Consider the following 14,270-nt stretch of genomic DNA (forward strand, 5'->3'; position numbering starts at 1 on the left):
GTAAATCTATGTTTCTCAATTGCTTTTCATTGGGGGACACCTATACTGATGGGTATATGCTCTTGCCACTAGGAGGCGCTGACACCAGGAAAAAAAAAGTCGGCTCCTCCCTGGCAGAATATAACCGCCCACTGGAAGTGAGGTAATCCGTTTTAGCTAGTGTCAGCAGGAGGCAAGACACAGGTCTGGGAGCTCCCCAGACCTGGTCTTTTTTTATTATTTTCTAGTAAGCGCTGTTTAGTTACATTTTTCTTCCCTTTTGTTTCCCTTTTTCAGGTGGGGGGAGCATGACGCTCACTGTTCCCCCATATGCGATGAAGGGGCACAGACAATGAGTTATGTACTGTTAACCCCTTCCCGCCAACGGCCAGCGCCTGGAGGTTGTACCCTGGGTCCGGGTATGATGCAGCATGGCCATAAGCTGGTTGAAGACGCCTGAGGTGAGTATAAAGTATGGTGTCCGCAGGGGAGTATGTACTCCTCCTCTTTAAAACGGGACTCTGTCCTTTATTGCGGGGCTTGCTCAGGGTCTCATGGAAGGTCTGTGTGCCTGCATACTAGGTCCTGTGTAGGACAGCTGCCAGCCTTTTGCAGCGGCTGCCTCCACAGGTGTTCTTTTCCGGCTCACCTATGAACAGCCTTGCTGTTCCTCCTTTCCGCCAGCTATGTTTTCCCCTACTGCGGGGGTCGGCAGCATGCTGGGGGCTTAGCCGGCGGGAGTCCAGGGTTATGGCGGCATATGGCCGCACTTCTTCTTCCCTTGAGCAAGCACATGACCATGAGGCCAGGCAATGCCTCCTCTCCATTTTTCAGGGGGCTATGGTGGCACGTGGCTCCGCTTTTCTTCTCCCCCTGAGAGTGTGCAGACCAGGAGGGCAGGCAGCGCCTCCTCCCCAGGTTTGCGCACCCCGTGGATAATTCCTGTGGCCGGCTGGTGCCTACCCGCGGATGTGATGATTGCACCTCCAGCGGCGTCTAGCTCCTCCCCTCCACCAGTGTCTTGCTCTGCCTCTCCTCCATTGCGGGGGTTGGCGGCACTCCGTTATTTGAGCGGCTCCATCGGCCTCCCTAAACTACAACCTGGCAGGAGTTCTTCCGATCCGGCCCACTCTTGTCCCCTAGCCTCGGGGCTGTGCGCACCTTAGCAGGCGCTGCTAAGCGCGCTGCTCCATACTGTCACCGCTCCTTGGGCTGCCGCATGAGTATTGCTTAGTGTCCCTGCATGAGGGACATGTTGTGGGCTTCCCAGCCGTTCTATCATCGGGGATCATGCAGACATATTCGGCACACAGCGTTTTGCTAACCCGCTTCCTTTCTGCCATTTGGTCTCAGGCCAGTTTGGCTTAGTGGCGTTTGCCACCCTTTTGTGGCCTATAATTAAATTGTGCCTTATTTTCCATTGCACCCTTGTGACTTCTGGGGACACTGTTCTTTCCAGTTAAATATCTGCTGGGCTTTTTTTCTGGGATTGAATACGGGGGTCCCTTTATTGTCTCCATCACCCTGTACGGGACCTGATATGGCACATTACATTGGGATATGTCTCTGGCATACCTACTTTCGCCATTGTTCTCACTCTGTCATGGAGCGTATTTGACTTGTGGTGGTGGGTCATTGCAAGGGATTTCATGATCCCTTGAAAGATACCAGGGTTACAGACAGATCTGTTTGTCCTCTACCGTTGGTTGCTATGACATGTCTGTCATGTCCGTCGTGTTCTTGGTGTGCACACATTATTCTCTCCTCCACAGGCTGCTGCATCCGCAGCTACTGCCCAGATCCCCATGTTCAGTGCGAGGTCTCCGTGGAAGTGTCCCTGCGTGGAAATGGATTGGAGCTGCTCTCATTAGGCCAGACAGTAGTTTCGCCTGCCACACTCAAAACTGCCGCGTCTGCGGCTGGATTACGGTACCCCACTTCTAGCGTGAGGTGACCGCTAGAGTGACCCCCTGTCTACTATGAACCCATACCAGTAAGCCAGACAATGGTCTGCATGGTTTTCTCTGCTTCTTGTCACTTCTCCAAGGGCTGATGTATCTGCGGCTGAAGTTCCAGTATCTCACTGCTAGTGCGCGGTGTCCGGTGGAGTGATCTGGCGTGTCTTATGGAACCTACACAGGGTGAAGGGGATACAATCCATGGCTCCTAAGCCTCCCCCGATCTCCCAGGGTGACAGGGATTCTATCTATGGCTTTTAGACTTCCCCGCCTTTCCACTTGCATCAAAGGGGCACAGTTATTGCCTGTCTGTGTCCCCTTATCACCAGCGCCTGGAGGGGCACTCGTTACTCCAGACTTTTGTCTTTATGGTTTCCGCTGCCGTCGGTCTCCCATCTCTGGGCTGCCGGGTGCATGGCTGTGGCTTCCTGTACCTCACTGTTGGTGTGAGGAATCTGTCAGGGGGTTCCTGCAGGCACAAGGGACTGCTGCCAGTCGGCCAGCCATTAGTCTGCATGGTCTCCTACACCACCAGGACACCTATCAGATTGGCTGCACTCGTGTGCCCCACTTACTGTGGGAGGGTTCTAAGGAGTGTTCCTGTGCATTCAGGAATCCTCCACCAGTCAGCCGTGTAGTTTACTGCAAGGTTGGGTCAACTTCCATCCACTTCCTAGACCGTGGTGGAAGTTCAGGTAACCACTGCCAAGGAGTAGTTCCAAGTGGGTCTCCCCATGTTGTTCCATGGACCCTATACAATGCACCACATGCTGGTTTGCGGTTTTCTCTACTTACCAGGTTCCTCTCTTCATGCCTCCCATTCTCACGGCTTAAGGCAAGTAACCCATTTTTAGTGTGTGGTTCTGAATGTGGGACCCAGTGAAGCCATGGTCCCTATGCCAGATAGCCAGACTGTGTCTGCATGGCTTTCTAATCCACCAGCTCACCTCCCCATTCCTGCCGCTCTCGCGACTACAGTCCGGTGACTCCTTCCATGTGAAGTTCCACAAAGTGTGTCTCTGTGGGTTTATTGGACTTTTATACCTGTAAGCCAGGCTGTGTCTGCATGTTTCCTGCAACACATACATCCTTCATCTCTTACATCTGAGACAGCAGTCCTGGTGTGCGGCACCATTAGGAGATGGGGTGTGGGCATTTTTCTGCAGGTTCTAGGGCATTTCACAGCAACAGCAGCACACTCTGTTCCCCTTTCTCAGAGTGCCACGTTGGTCTGCTAAGGGCATGGTTGTGACACACTATAGGGTGCTTAGTCTGTCTTCCATAGGGCTGGACTTTTGGATGTCTGTGGTTCCTTTTTGTCTGCAGTCTTGGAACCCCGCTACTATCGTGAGGTGACCATGTCTTTGTCCCTACTTATGCTTAGCTCCTCTGCACATGTGGAGCCCACCCTCCCTTCTTTCGATGGGGTGTGCCTTGGGCCTTCCTTAGATCTTGTTCTAAAGGCCTGCAGTGGTTGAGCATCTCTGTTCTGGCATGGCGCCTATTGGGTGCAACACAGTTAGTTCAGGCCCCCCCCCCCCCCCCATGCCTCCAGTTTTCTTTCCCAGGTTCCTGTGCAGGGTGGCTCAGGCGTCTGCTCTGTTGCCTTAGACACGACTTGGATGGCTCCGTTGGCTCCCATCTGGTCCAGGGTTTCACCACAATGGGTTGTTCCCCTAAACACTGTTGGTTGCTATGTGCGTGTGCTTCTTACTCACATTTGTAGCCATGTCTTTGTTTCTTTTCCCACCACCAGATTTACAGGATCCCGATCCCTCCATCTCTCTGTATGTTGTCGCATAGCCTGGGGGCTATGTCAAACCAGTACTTTGTCTCGTTGCCGTAGGGTTGCATTTCCCTGCTACTTCAGTGTCTGGCGCACTTGACAATCCCCTTTCCACAGTTGGTTTCAGGGATCCGGAGCTTGGCATGGTCGGTGCCTGAGTTTCCTCTCGCCCCACCCCCTGTTTTCCCTTCCACTAGAGGGGCTTTTTGCTGAGCGCCATCTTCTGCCTAGATGGAGCCATCTCTCTCTCTTCCCACTATATAGGTGAGGTATCTGGCTGGGCCTTTGTTTTTTGCTAAGAGCATTTAGAAGAGCTTTTCGCTGTCTATGCTTGTGTGCTTACTGCTCACCATTGCAGCCTGGTTCTCTTCCTGTATTTTTTTTTTTGTTATCTACTGCTGCTCATGCAGCCTTGGCACTCTCCTCTGTCGGAGGAGTGTTTTTTTGTTTTTTTTATAAACTTTGTTTATTAAAGGGTTTTTCAGAATTTTATACAAACGAAACACAATGAAGAGTACTTATAACAATGGTACAGTGGAAAATGGGCGGGATGCAACCCGCCTATCATTAATGTACGGCTATCAAGCCAGTATATTCATACAACCTCAGTCAAGCAGAATATTTGTATGGATAATAAGTTCACCAGACATGTACCCTACCCAACGTCCTAGCCACCAGTTTTGACAAGCAACCACTTGGACACCACATATTTCACGCATCCGCGCACACACACACAATAAAAAAAGAAGAAAAAAAAGAAAAATAAATAAAGGGTGGGGAAGAGGGGGGGGGGGGGGGGGAATGAAACGTAAAGGAAATTCAGGAGAGGATAGCCAAAGAGAAGAGAGATGCTCCTACTGTAATATCAGTCGCCCAGAAAGTCAAGCCAAATCAGCCGAGAGGCGCAGGGGACCCAGAGAGTCGCTGAGAGAGGCAAGGAAGTACAACTCCGTATGACAGAATGGCCATACAATATCATCCATTTGGGCTCTAGTGAGGTGAGCAATCATATAAAAGTGCGCCATTTGGCGAAGAATTTCTTCGCATTCCGTTCTCTGTGCCTTTCTGTGTCCAGTCTATCGACCTCCAGAAAATCTTTGAGTTCCGCAATCACTGCAGCAATGGAAGGCATAGCCGACTTAATCCATTCCCGCAGGAGTATGCGCCTGGCTACTAAAAGAACAACATGAATAAATTTCGGGACCGTACGAAGACCCACATCCTCGGATAAGGAAGGATCGACAGATTGGAACAGGAGGGCCAAGGGTGTCAGAGGAAGACAAATAGTCCAGTAGCGAGATATATAATCCACCACCTCCCTCCAACAACATTTTGACCTGTTACAAGACCATATGCCATGGAAAAAGTCAGTGCCCGGAATGTTGCACTTAGGGCAGGCTGTAAGCCGTTCTGGGAAGGAGGAGGTGGCCGGCAAATTGAAGCCCAGATAGCCGAAGTGCATCAATTTAAAGAAAGCACTCACTTATGACATTCGCCTTGACTTTGGTCCACTCCTCTAAGATATGTTGCCCGACGTCCGGGACCTGAAGCAACGTGGCCCTTTTGGCAAAAATGTTGTGTTTAGAAACTTTCAATATTTTATCATTCAAGTTCCTATACAGGGTAGAGATTGACAACTTCCTAGGTTGTAGTCCTACAAGGTCCTCAAAAGATGAGGGAGACACCTCAGGAGAGGGGTCGCGCAGTCTGGAGGTACAAAATGATAACAGCTGAGACACCTGGAGGAAATGAGTAGGCGATAGATCAAAGGTCTGCAGGATTTCCTGTGGGGAAAGCCACCGCTTCTCCTCGACATGCATCAGCTGTTTGGCTACAGTCAATCACCTGTCTCGCCATGCCCCAAATAATATATTGTCCCTCCCCGGGGTAAATTCCGGGTGGCCCCACAGATTTAGTCGCCCAGACAGCAGGAAGGGTAAACCATGTGCCTTACGTACTGCTCTCCATGTCATGATGGTGTCTCTCAACAATACGGAGCGCTTAACATGGAGGGGAAGGCCCGAGGTCTGTGTGTGGAGACAGGATGTCATATTCCAAGGGGAAGCAAAGTTGGCTTCCAGTGTGAGATTAGAGTGGTAGTCAGATTCGTAGATCCAGTCGAGCACATGGTGGAAAAGGCAGGCCAAATTATAGCCGCGCAAATTGGGGAGCCCCACTCCTCCGTCATGATGACTTAGCATTAATTTTTGTAGAGCGATGCGCGGGCGTTTCCCCGACCATATGAAGCGTGTGAAGGCTGAGTTAAGCAAATTGACGTCTTTTTGTTTAAGTAAGACAGGTAATGTTTGCTGTCGGAGGAGTTTACGCAATCATGTATGGCTCAGCGACAGCCAGTCTAGCCACAGTCTGCTGTTTGGGTCCTGCCAGTGCTCTCCTCCTCCCTCGGCGCAATCACCCTAGAAGCGTGTGTTTATCCTTCCCTTGTCAGTGTCTGTTGTGCAATACTGACACCAGTCTTCTAGAGTAACCTTTGTGTGCCCAGACCCTGGGAGTCCCCCTTTTTGTTTTCCCTCCGTTTCCGTCCCGACGGGATGTTGCTTCGGAGTGCTCTGGTCCGCTCAGACCGCTGGGGTCCAACTCCGGTTAGTCTCCTTGTCTTGGACACTATCCTTGACTGCTGTGGCATGCCTTCTCTTTTTTAGGTTGGCCATCCTTGTTCTTTGGGCCTTACTGTTGGTTGAGGTCACAGGCATGTGTAGCTCTCCTGCCCAGACTTCTCTGTGATCCCATTGTGGGGCGGTCTTTCTGTACTTCACTTCTTCTTGTCTCGACACGGAAGTTTGTCTCCCAGATCATTTCTCAGCTGTTGGGTTTATGTACCCTTCAGGTGTGAGTTTTCCAGGAGATGCAGGAACCTCTGATTCCCATGTCACTCGCTTTGGGTTCTGAGATGCTCCTTTTCAGGGTCTTCTGCTCCTTTTTGTCCGTTTTTCCTTCCGTGTACATCTGCCAAGTGACTAAGGAACCTCCAGTTCCCATGTCTGTCTGTCCGGTGTTCCACAATTCTCCTTTTCAGGGCCGTTCCGTTCCCTTTTTGGCTGTTATTACTTTCTGTCTCCTCCTTCGGGGTCCATGTACTCCCGAGATGGAGGGCATTCCGGTCATCCAGGTTACACCAGTCGAGCTGATTTCACCTTCCGGATGCTTGTGGTGGGCCCCTGGGACAGGGGTTTCGGGTCTCCAGATGTTCAGGTCATCGATCTTATGCACCGGGCCTCTCTTGAGCTGGTTTCCGTCTTTTTCCATTTTTGTTTCCCAGCCAGGCTAGCCCTCTGTCTGGTTTTGTGTTCCCTGGGGTTGGTTTCCTGCTTCCTTCCAGGATGGTTCTGGCCCGTCTGGCTTCCTAGTTGACTTTTTCTTGTCTCTCTATATGGACCGTAGATTTAGTCTCTGCAAAGGACGGTCCCTTCCTTTGGCGTCCTAGTCCATCTCCATCGACGAAGGATCTTCCGGGAGCTCTGTTTCTGGGCCTCGGTTGTCTCTGACCTGGGGTCTCGTCCGCAGATCTTACAGACAAGTGGGTTCGGTCTCTGGACTGATTCCTTTTCTCTAGTGGTTGTTATTCCCACCCCAGGGGGACTGCTTTGGTACATCTCATCAGTATAGGTTTCCTCCCAATGAAGAGCGACCGAAAAAATGATTTTTTTGTACTCACCTTAAAATCTCTTTCTCATAGCCTTCATTGGGGGGACACCGCACCCACTCATATCTTTTTTTTTTTTTTTTTTCCAGATGATCTTTTCTGATTCTTTATCCCTTATTCTTTTCCAGGGTCCTTCGGACATATGTCTTTGTTTGCTTCTCCTACTGCTTTGTGACAAAACTGATTATGTCACTTCCAGTGGGCAGGTATATCCTGCCAGGGAGGAGCCGACTTTTTTTTCCTAGTGTCAGCGCCTTCTAGTGGCAAGAGCATATACCCATCAGTATAGGTGTTCCTCAATGAAGGCTATGAGAAAGAGATTTTACAGGGAGTACAAAAAAATCTCCTTTTTCTGGACTGTTCTGATTTTTTTAACTTGCCTATTTAGTCACGGATTTTTTTCTTTTGTTCTCAGACTCCCCTCCTTGAAGATCCAGTTTTTATCCATCCAAATTCTGCTCTCTTCAGACAACTTCCTGATTTTGTAGTTTTCCAGGAAATTTTGGAAACAACCAAGCTGTTCATGAAGGGTAAGGACCTTTGTTATCATTCTTTTTCCGTCCTGTATGCTTCCGCTTTTAAACAAGTTTTTTCATATGCATGAAAACAATTTTAGTACTTCCTGTTCAAGTGGCTAGATAACAGAACAGCCTATTAGGCTCTTTTCACACTACTGTTGTGGTTTCAGCCATATAAAGAAGCCTTAACGCTGCTGGATCCCTCCTACAACAGCCTTTTTTTTTTTTGTAATAGCCTAGTTAAAAATGTTGGATTCCAATTGAGTGTCATTTGTTTTTAGGTGTTTCCTCCATTGAGCCAGAGTGGATTCCTGCCCTGCTTCCCCAGTATTGTCATTTTGGAGACCCTCTAGAAGATCCTGCTCCCTATTATTGTCAAGTGTCGGGAAGAGTGAAGTGTTACAGACAAAGTACCTTCTGTATGTATACTAGCGGATGCTTTCAAATGTGTTCTTGGTTCAAAGATTGTCCTGATCTTTACATATTCTGGCTAGTAATGTTGAAAGCTAAAGCTTTGGCTAAAGGGAATTTATATTTAGATTCACAGTAACAGTATTTCGGAAAATCCAAATATGGAATTTTTCTGCTGTTTACAGGAAGCATCAGTGTTTGCAAAGATATTTGTACGTTCCAGAAGACGAATAACGAACCTGTAGCTGCAGCATTAAATGAAAAGAAATTGCCTAGTCATTTAGTGATACTCCGGTTTATGTTCATGAGCCATGATGTTTTATATGATGAAGCTTTTTGGCTATGAAAGATAAACTGCTTTTGTGGTAGTAACACGTCACTGATTATGTCAGGATGTAGAATATTTGTGCATGTGGAGTGTCCAGCGAAGCTTGTCCACTAATCTCTCATCAGGTTCCTGTAAGAGTCATGAAGTGTACAGACATTTTAGAATGACTCCAGGTACCCCTCACAGAATAAAGTCAGTACCTGGTTTTAATTAGTTAAAAAAATACATATAGGTAATGGGGAAAATGATAGGAATTTTTAGTCACAGAAATTTCAGCTGCTGTGTGTAAATTGGGCTGTAGTAGGTTAGTAGGTTCTCAAATCTCATTTATCTGTGGGTTTAAGTGATTATTAAATTTGTGATCTTTGTCCACTCAGATCGATGTGGATGGCAGCTGCCTGCTGTGGAGGTGGATTATCCAGAAGGTCTTGACCGCTACAAGTATTTTGCAAAGTTTTTACTAGAAGGAAAGGTATAAAGATGTAGTTCTTTACTTGTTCAATCAGCACTCAATTCTATTCTCTAAGATATCTTTTTTTTTTTTTTTTTTTTTTTTTTTTAGGTGATCGAAACCCTGGGGTCCTACACTAGTATTTTATTATCAAATCCTGTAACAATGCTGAAAACATGGTCTAAGTAAGTGAGTGTACTGCATTTACTGCTATGTTGTTGGTGGTTTATTGGCATTTAAGGTTTTATCATGTTACTTTAGGCTGCATTCACACAATGTTTGGGGCATATTGCAGCCAGATCTGTCGGGAGACTTTGAAAACCGGTTGCCACTGTACTTCATTCATTTCTGTGAGCTGGACAGAATCAGCTAGTGACTCCGGTCAGGTCATTTTTGGGCAGTATCTGTTTTTTTGCGAGATTGAAAATTGCAGCAGCTGTCTCTGTCTGACTGATCATTGTAATGATTTAGGCATGGCACGGGCCTGGCAAGGAAACAACTGTTTTCAAATTCTCCCACCAGATCCAGCTGCCATGTGCCCCAAATTTGGTGTGGATGCAGCCTTATTAGGATCATATATGTCATGCTAGTTTTTGGTTTGCACTCTGCTTAGAATGCTTCATTCATCAAACCCCAGGGCCGTAGCCTGGGATAAAACACCCCTATTTAACACAACCCCTAAAACGTAACTTTCTCGGTCGCTCTTCATTGGGGGACACAGATACTGATGGATATATGCTTTTGCCACTAGGAGGCCCCTCCCTGGCAGGATATATACCCACCCACTGGACATGACGTAATCAGCTTTAGCTAGTGTCATTAGGAGGCAAGACACATGTCTGGAGTTCTCCAGACCTGGTCCTTTTCTTGTTTTATAGTTAGGGATGTTTAGTTAGTTTTTTTCATTCCTTTGATTTTACGTTTTCAGGTGGGGTTCAGGAGTGTGGCGCTAACTGTTCCCCCTTCTGCGACGAAGGGGCATGGTACATAGAGTATGGGCCGTTAACCCCTTCTCGCCAACAGTCAGCACCAGGGTAGAACCTCGGGTCCGCTCTTGCCCCTGCTCGCCCCGCTTTGGCATCCTGCTTTGATGCAGTGTGGCGTTAAGCTGGCCGAAGACTCCAGGTGAGTATAGCCAATAGCCAGGTAGGTATATGACCCTCACCTCCCCCCTCGTAGTGGATCCCTTAATGAGGTAGCCTGCAGGGCTCCAACATGGCAAGGGAGCTCTCAGTGACTTCTCTGGGTTATGGTGGGACTCCATTGGTTGTTCCTTATTGCAGGGTCTCCCTAGGTCTCTTTACCAGCACCACCACTCGGTGAACCGGCGCTTGTAGTCAGGGATCTCCTGGTCCTCTCTGGGGTGCCCGACTCTGTGGGTGTTCCCCTTATGTCTTCCTGCCCGCAGACTGAGCTAGTCTAGCGGATGGGACCTGCAGCAGCCACTGTCTCATTGTCTCCGGGCAGCCGCCGGCTGTTTGTGGCGGCTCCCTGTACCCCACGGCCGCATCCTTTTCCCCCAGTCACATCGCTATGGCTGTTCAGACTCTGCTTCCCCGGCTCTAACTTTATTCTGGCCGGCGGGAGCCATTATGTTGTCATATAGCTCTGCCTCTCTTCTTCCCGGGATCAGCCACATTATTGAGGGGGATAGCACGGCACTGGTTTTTCCCGTGCCGCCTTTTATGGCTGTAGCCGTCGGACTAGTACTTTAGTCTGCAGCCACGGCCCGTTCTTCTGCCCCCAAGCCCAGAACCTCCCCCTGCAGGTTTTGGGGCAGACTGCAATTGACCGGAGAATGGGCTGGAGCGGCAGGTGCCTCAAACGCCACTCCAGCCATACTGCACAAATAAAATTATATATATATATATATATATATATATATATATATATATAATAACAGGGCACTCGGGCTCATGCGGTGGCCTTCGCAGGGCGCCCCGCCCCCCCCCCCTTTTTTTTTCCCACCATGTTTTGTGAAGAGAAGAGGGGGGAGAGGGGAAAAAAACTAAAACTGGTGTTTCTGTGTGATGGTCTGGCTATAAGCGTCCTCCTGTGGCTGTTATTGATATGGTCAGCCCCTAATTTTAATTCCTTCACGTGTTCTCCCTCTTGAGGTGACCAATAGCCATTACAGCTTTGGTCTGTAATATCATTTATTTATTTATTATTATTTTCTTTAATCTGTTCATCTTCCCTGTCTCAGGCTTGTATATTTAATGCCTGTTCTTTTCCTGGGGGCCACTTGGATTTTTTTTAAGCTTTTTTTTCTCTCTAACATGCCAGTTGGGTATACCTCTGGCATGTCCTTTTTTATACAGGGCTCCCACTCTGTGTGGGAGCATATGCAATCAGGTCATTGACATGTCTACCGTCCCCGTGGCTGTATTTCTCTCCCTCCCTACCGGAGCAAGGTATTGGTGTGGTGCCCCTGATGGTGCATTGGCATTCCTGGCGGAAGCTCAGGGTTCGTTTTGAGGTTTCTCCTCTATTTTATATATATATATATATATATATATATATATATATATATGCCTTTTTTGGCTGCCCCTTGGCCTAGAGAGTCCATCTTGCAGCTCTTGTTCCCGGGAGGGTACTGGGTAACCGGATAAGTGGTTTCCACGTGGGCATGGATTAGGCCAGACAGTGGTCTGGATGGTTCCTCTGTCGCCTGTCACATCTCATCTCATAGCTGCTGCATCCATGGCTGATATTCCAGTACATCACTGCTAGTGTGAGGTGTCCGAAACAGTGACCCGGTGTATGTTATGGACCCTACACCATTAAGCCAGACAGTGGTCTGCGTGGTTCCTCCGCTGCCTGTCACTTATCACCTGACTGCTGTATCGGCGGCTGGAGTTCCGGTGCCCCACTGCTAGTGTGCAGTGTCTGAAGAAGTGATGCAGTGTGTCCTGTGGACCCTATACAGGGTGACGGGGATACAATCCATGGCTCCTCCGCTTCCCCCAATCTCCCAGGATGGCAGAGATACTATCCATGGCTCCTGAGCCGTCCCGCTCTCCCCCATGCGACAAGGGGGCACAGTGATAACATATGTGCTGTGGTCACCTTATCACCACAGACCTGCATTTGGAGGTGTACCCTATCTATAAGCCGAACTGTTGTCTGCATGGTTTCTGCCTACATCGCCCATCACAGGGCTGCCGCATGTATGACTGGAGTTTCCCGTACCTCCCTCCTGGTGTGAGGTATCTTATAGGGTGTCCCTGTGGGTACGAGGGACTGGATGACAGTCAGCCAGTCTATGGTCTGCATGATCTACACCACCAGTTTGCCTTTTTGCTTAGCGTACTCCAGTACCCCACCTTTGATGGAAAGGTTCAATGGATTGACCCTGCGGGTTCGGGGATCTTATACCAGTCAGCCAGACTGTCATCCAAATGGTTTACTACTGCATCGAGTCCTATCATGCACTTCCCGCACCATGGCGGACGTTCAGGTATCCCACTACCAGGGTGAGGTTCCGTGTAAGTGACCCCGTGTGGTCCATGGGTCCCATACAATGCTCCACATTGTGGTTTGCAGGGTTCTCTGCCCTTCCAGGTCTCTCACCGCATGCCTGTCGCTCTCGTGGCTGACGGCTGGTAACCCACTTTAGGTGTGGGGTACTGAACGCAGTGACGCGGTATGTTCCATGGCTATACCACTTAGCCAGCCTGTGTCTGCATGATTTTTCTGATCCACCAGGTCACCAACCCTGTACCTGCCACTTCCCCGGCTGGTGTCCGGTGCCCCACTTCTCTGTGGGGTCTCATAAGAGTGACTATATGGTTCATTGGAACTTCTACCAGCGGAACTTCTACCATTGAGTCAGACTGTCTGCATGCTTTTTGGCACTGCATGCATCCTCCTCTCTTGTGACGGCGGTCCTGGAGTGTAGCACCATTGGACCATAGGGTGTGGACGTTTTCTGTAGGTTCAATAGACCTTCGCAGAAACAGAAGCCATCTTTGTTCCCTTCTTGGGCGCGACGTTGGTCTGCTGAGAACTTGGTGAGCCGTTTGATGCTAGGTCTGTTTTCCATACTGCAGAACATGTGCTATGTCAGCAGCTGACACAGCTTTGTGCCCTTTTTTATAGGTTCCTGGGTTTTGCCCCAATGAGGTGCACCTCCCCATGCTGTTGATACTTATACTCATCACTTGCTTTTGTAGTCAAGTCTTTGTCTCTTACCTAGCACCGATATCCAGGGTTCAAATACCTCCAGGGACTCTGATGTCTCCTCCATACCTTGGTTTGTTGTCACAGGGTTCCTGAGGTTGCTATGTTTGCCCAGTGTTTTCACCTAGTGCAAAACGGGGGTGCTTGCATGCTCCTTCAGTACCTTGTGTACTTTGGCAATTGTTGTCTTAGGGTTCCTGTGGGTGCTATGTTCACCCAGTGCTTTAACCCATTGCTGCAGGGCGGCGTTTGCATGCTCCTTCAGTACCTGACAGTCCCCCTTCCACAGGGGGTACAGCGATCAGGGAATGCAAAGCAAGACAAACGTGAATCCAGCACTGCTATCCACCTATATCCCGTCTTGGATTGACTAGTCCAGCAACCAAACCAATGGGGCTATGTTGAGGGTGCACTCCTGGACAAGCAACAGATAGTATGCAATTCAAAAGGATAAAATGGATGCACTCACTCAGGTAATCTTGCCAGTTGAAATCTTTATTCAATATCCATAAAAGCAGGGTACAGCGGGTAGATGCAGAGGAGCAGCCTCGCAGTGACAGACTGTTTCCTGCGCCCCAAACGCACTTCCTCGGGCTGCTTCCTAGGTCGGGGGCTTGGCATGGTCAGTGCTTGACTTTTGCCTCAACTGCTCTTCCCCCCCCCCCCCCCCCTTCAATAGGGACCTTTTGCTATTTCACAGTGTACTTTCTACTGCCAAGATGGATCCATCTCTCTTCTCCCCTACATAGGTGGGGTACCTGGCTGGGTACTTGTTTTAGTGAGAGCAATCTGCAGAGGGTTTCGCCGGCTATACCTGGGTGCTCACTGCCCTCCTTTTTACAGCCTGGCACTACCCTGTTTCTTGGTTGTCTCTCCTATGCTGGAGGAGTCTATGCAATTATGTGTGGCTCAGCGACAGCAGTCTAACAACCATCTGTTATTTGGGTCCTGCCGTTGCTCTCCTCTTCCCTTCGTGCGGTCTCCTTGGAGGGG

The 14,270-nt window shown here is 49.1% G+C and overlaps 1 protein-coding gene across 5 annotated transcripts in view; it reads left to right on the forward strand.

Annotated features, from left to right (window-relative positions):
* Nucleotides 1–14,270, forward strand: part of DHX37 (DEAH-box helicase 37) — a 98,725-nt gene that overhangs the window by 73,427 nt on the left and 11,028 nt on the right. For all 5 annotated transcript variants that reach the window (XM_056533810.1, XM_056533820.1, XM_056533792.1 and 2 more), the window contains exons 23-26: nucleotides 7,803–7,917; nucleotides 8,187–8,324; nucleotides 9,022–9,116; nucleotides 9,207–9,280. In XM_056533810.1, coding sequence (XP_056389785.1) covers nucleotides 7,803–7,917; nucleotides 8,187–8,324; nucleotides 9,022–9,116; nucleotides 9,207–9,280 — 422 coding nt within the window. The remainder of the gene's footprint in view (nucleotides 1–7,802; nucleotides 7,918–8,186; nucleotides 8,325–9,021; nucleotides 9,117–9,206; nucleotides 9,281–14,270) is intronic.

This window comes from Hyla sarda, chromosome 1 (assembly GCF_029499605.1).
Source record: "Hyla sarda isolate aHylSar1 chromosome 1, aHylSar1.hap1, whole genome shotgun sequence".
Classification (NCBI taxonomy): Eukaryota; Metazoa; Chordata; class Amphibia; order Anura; family Hylidae; genus Hyla; species Hyla sarda.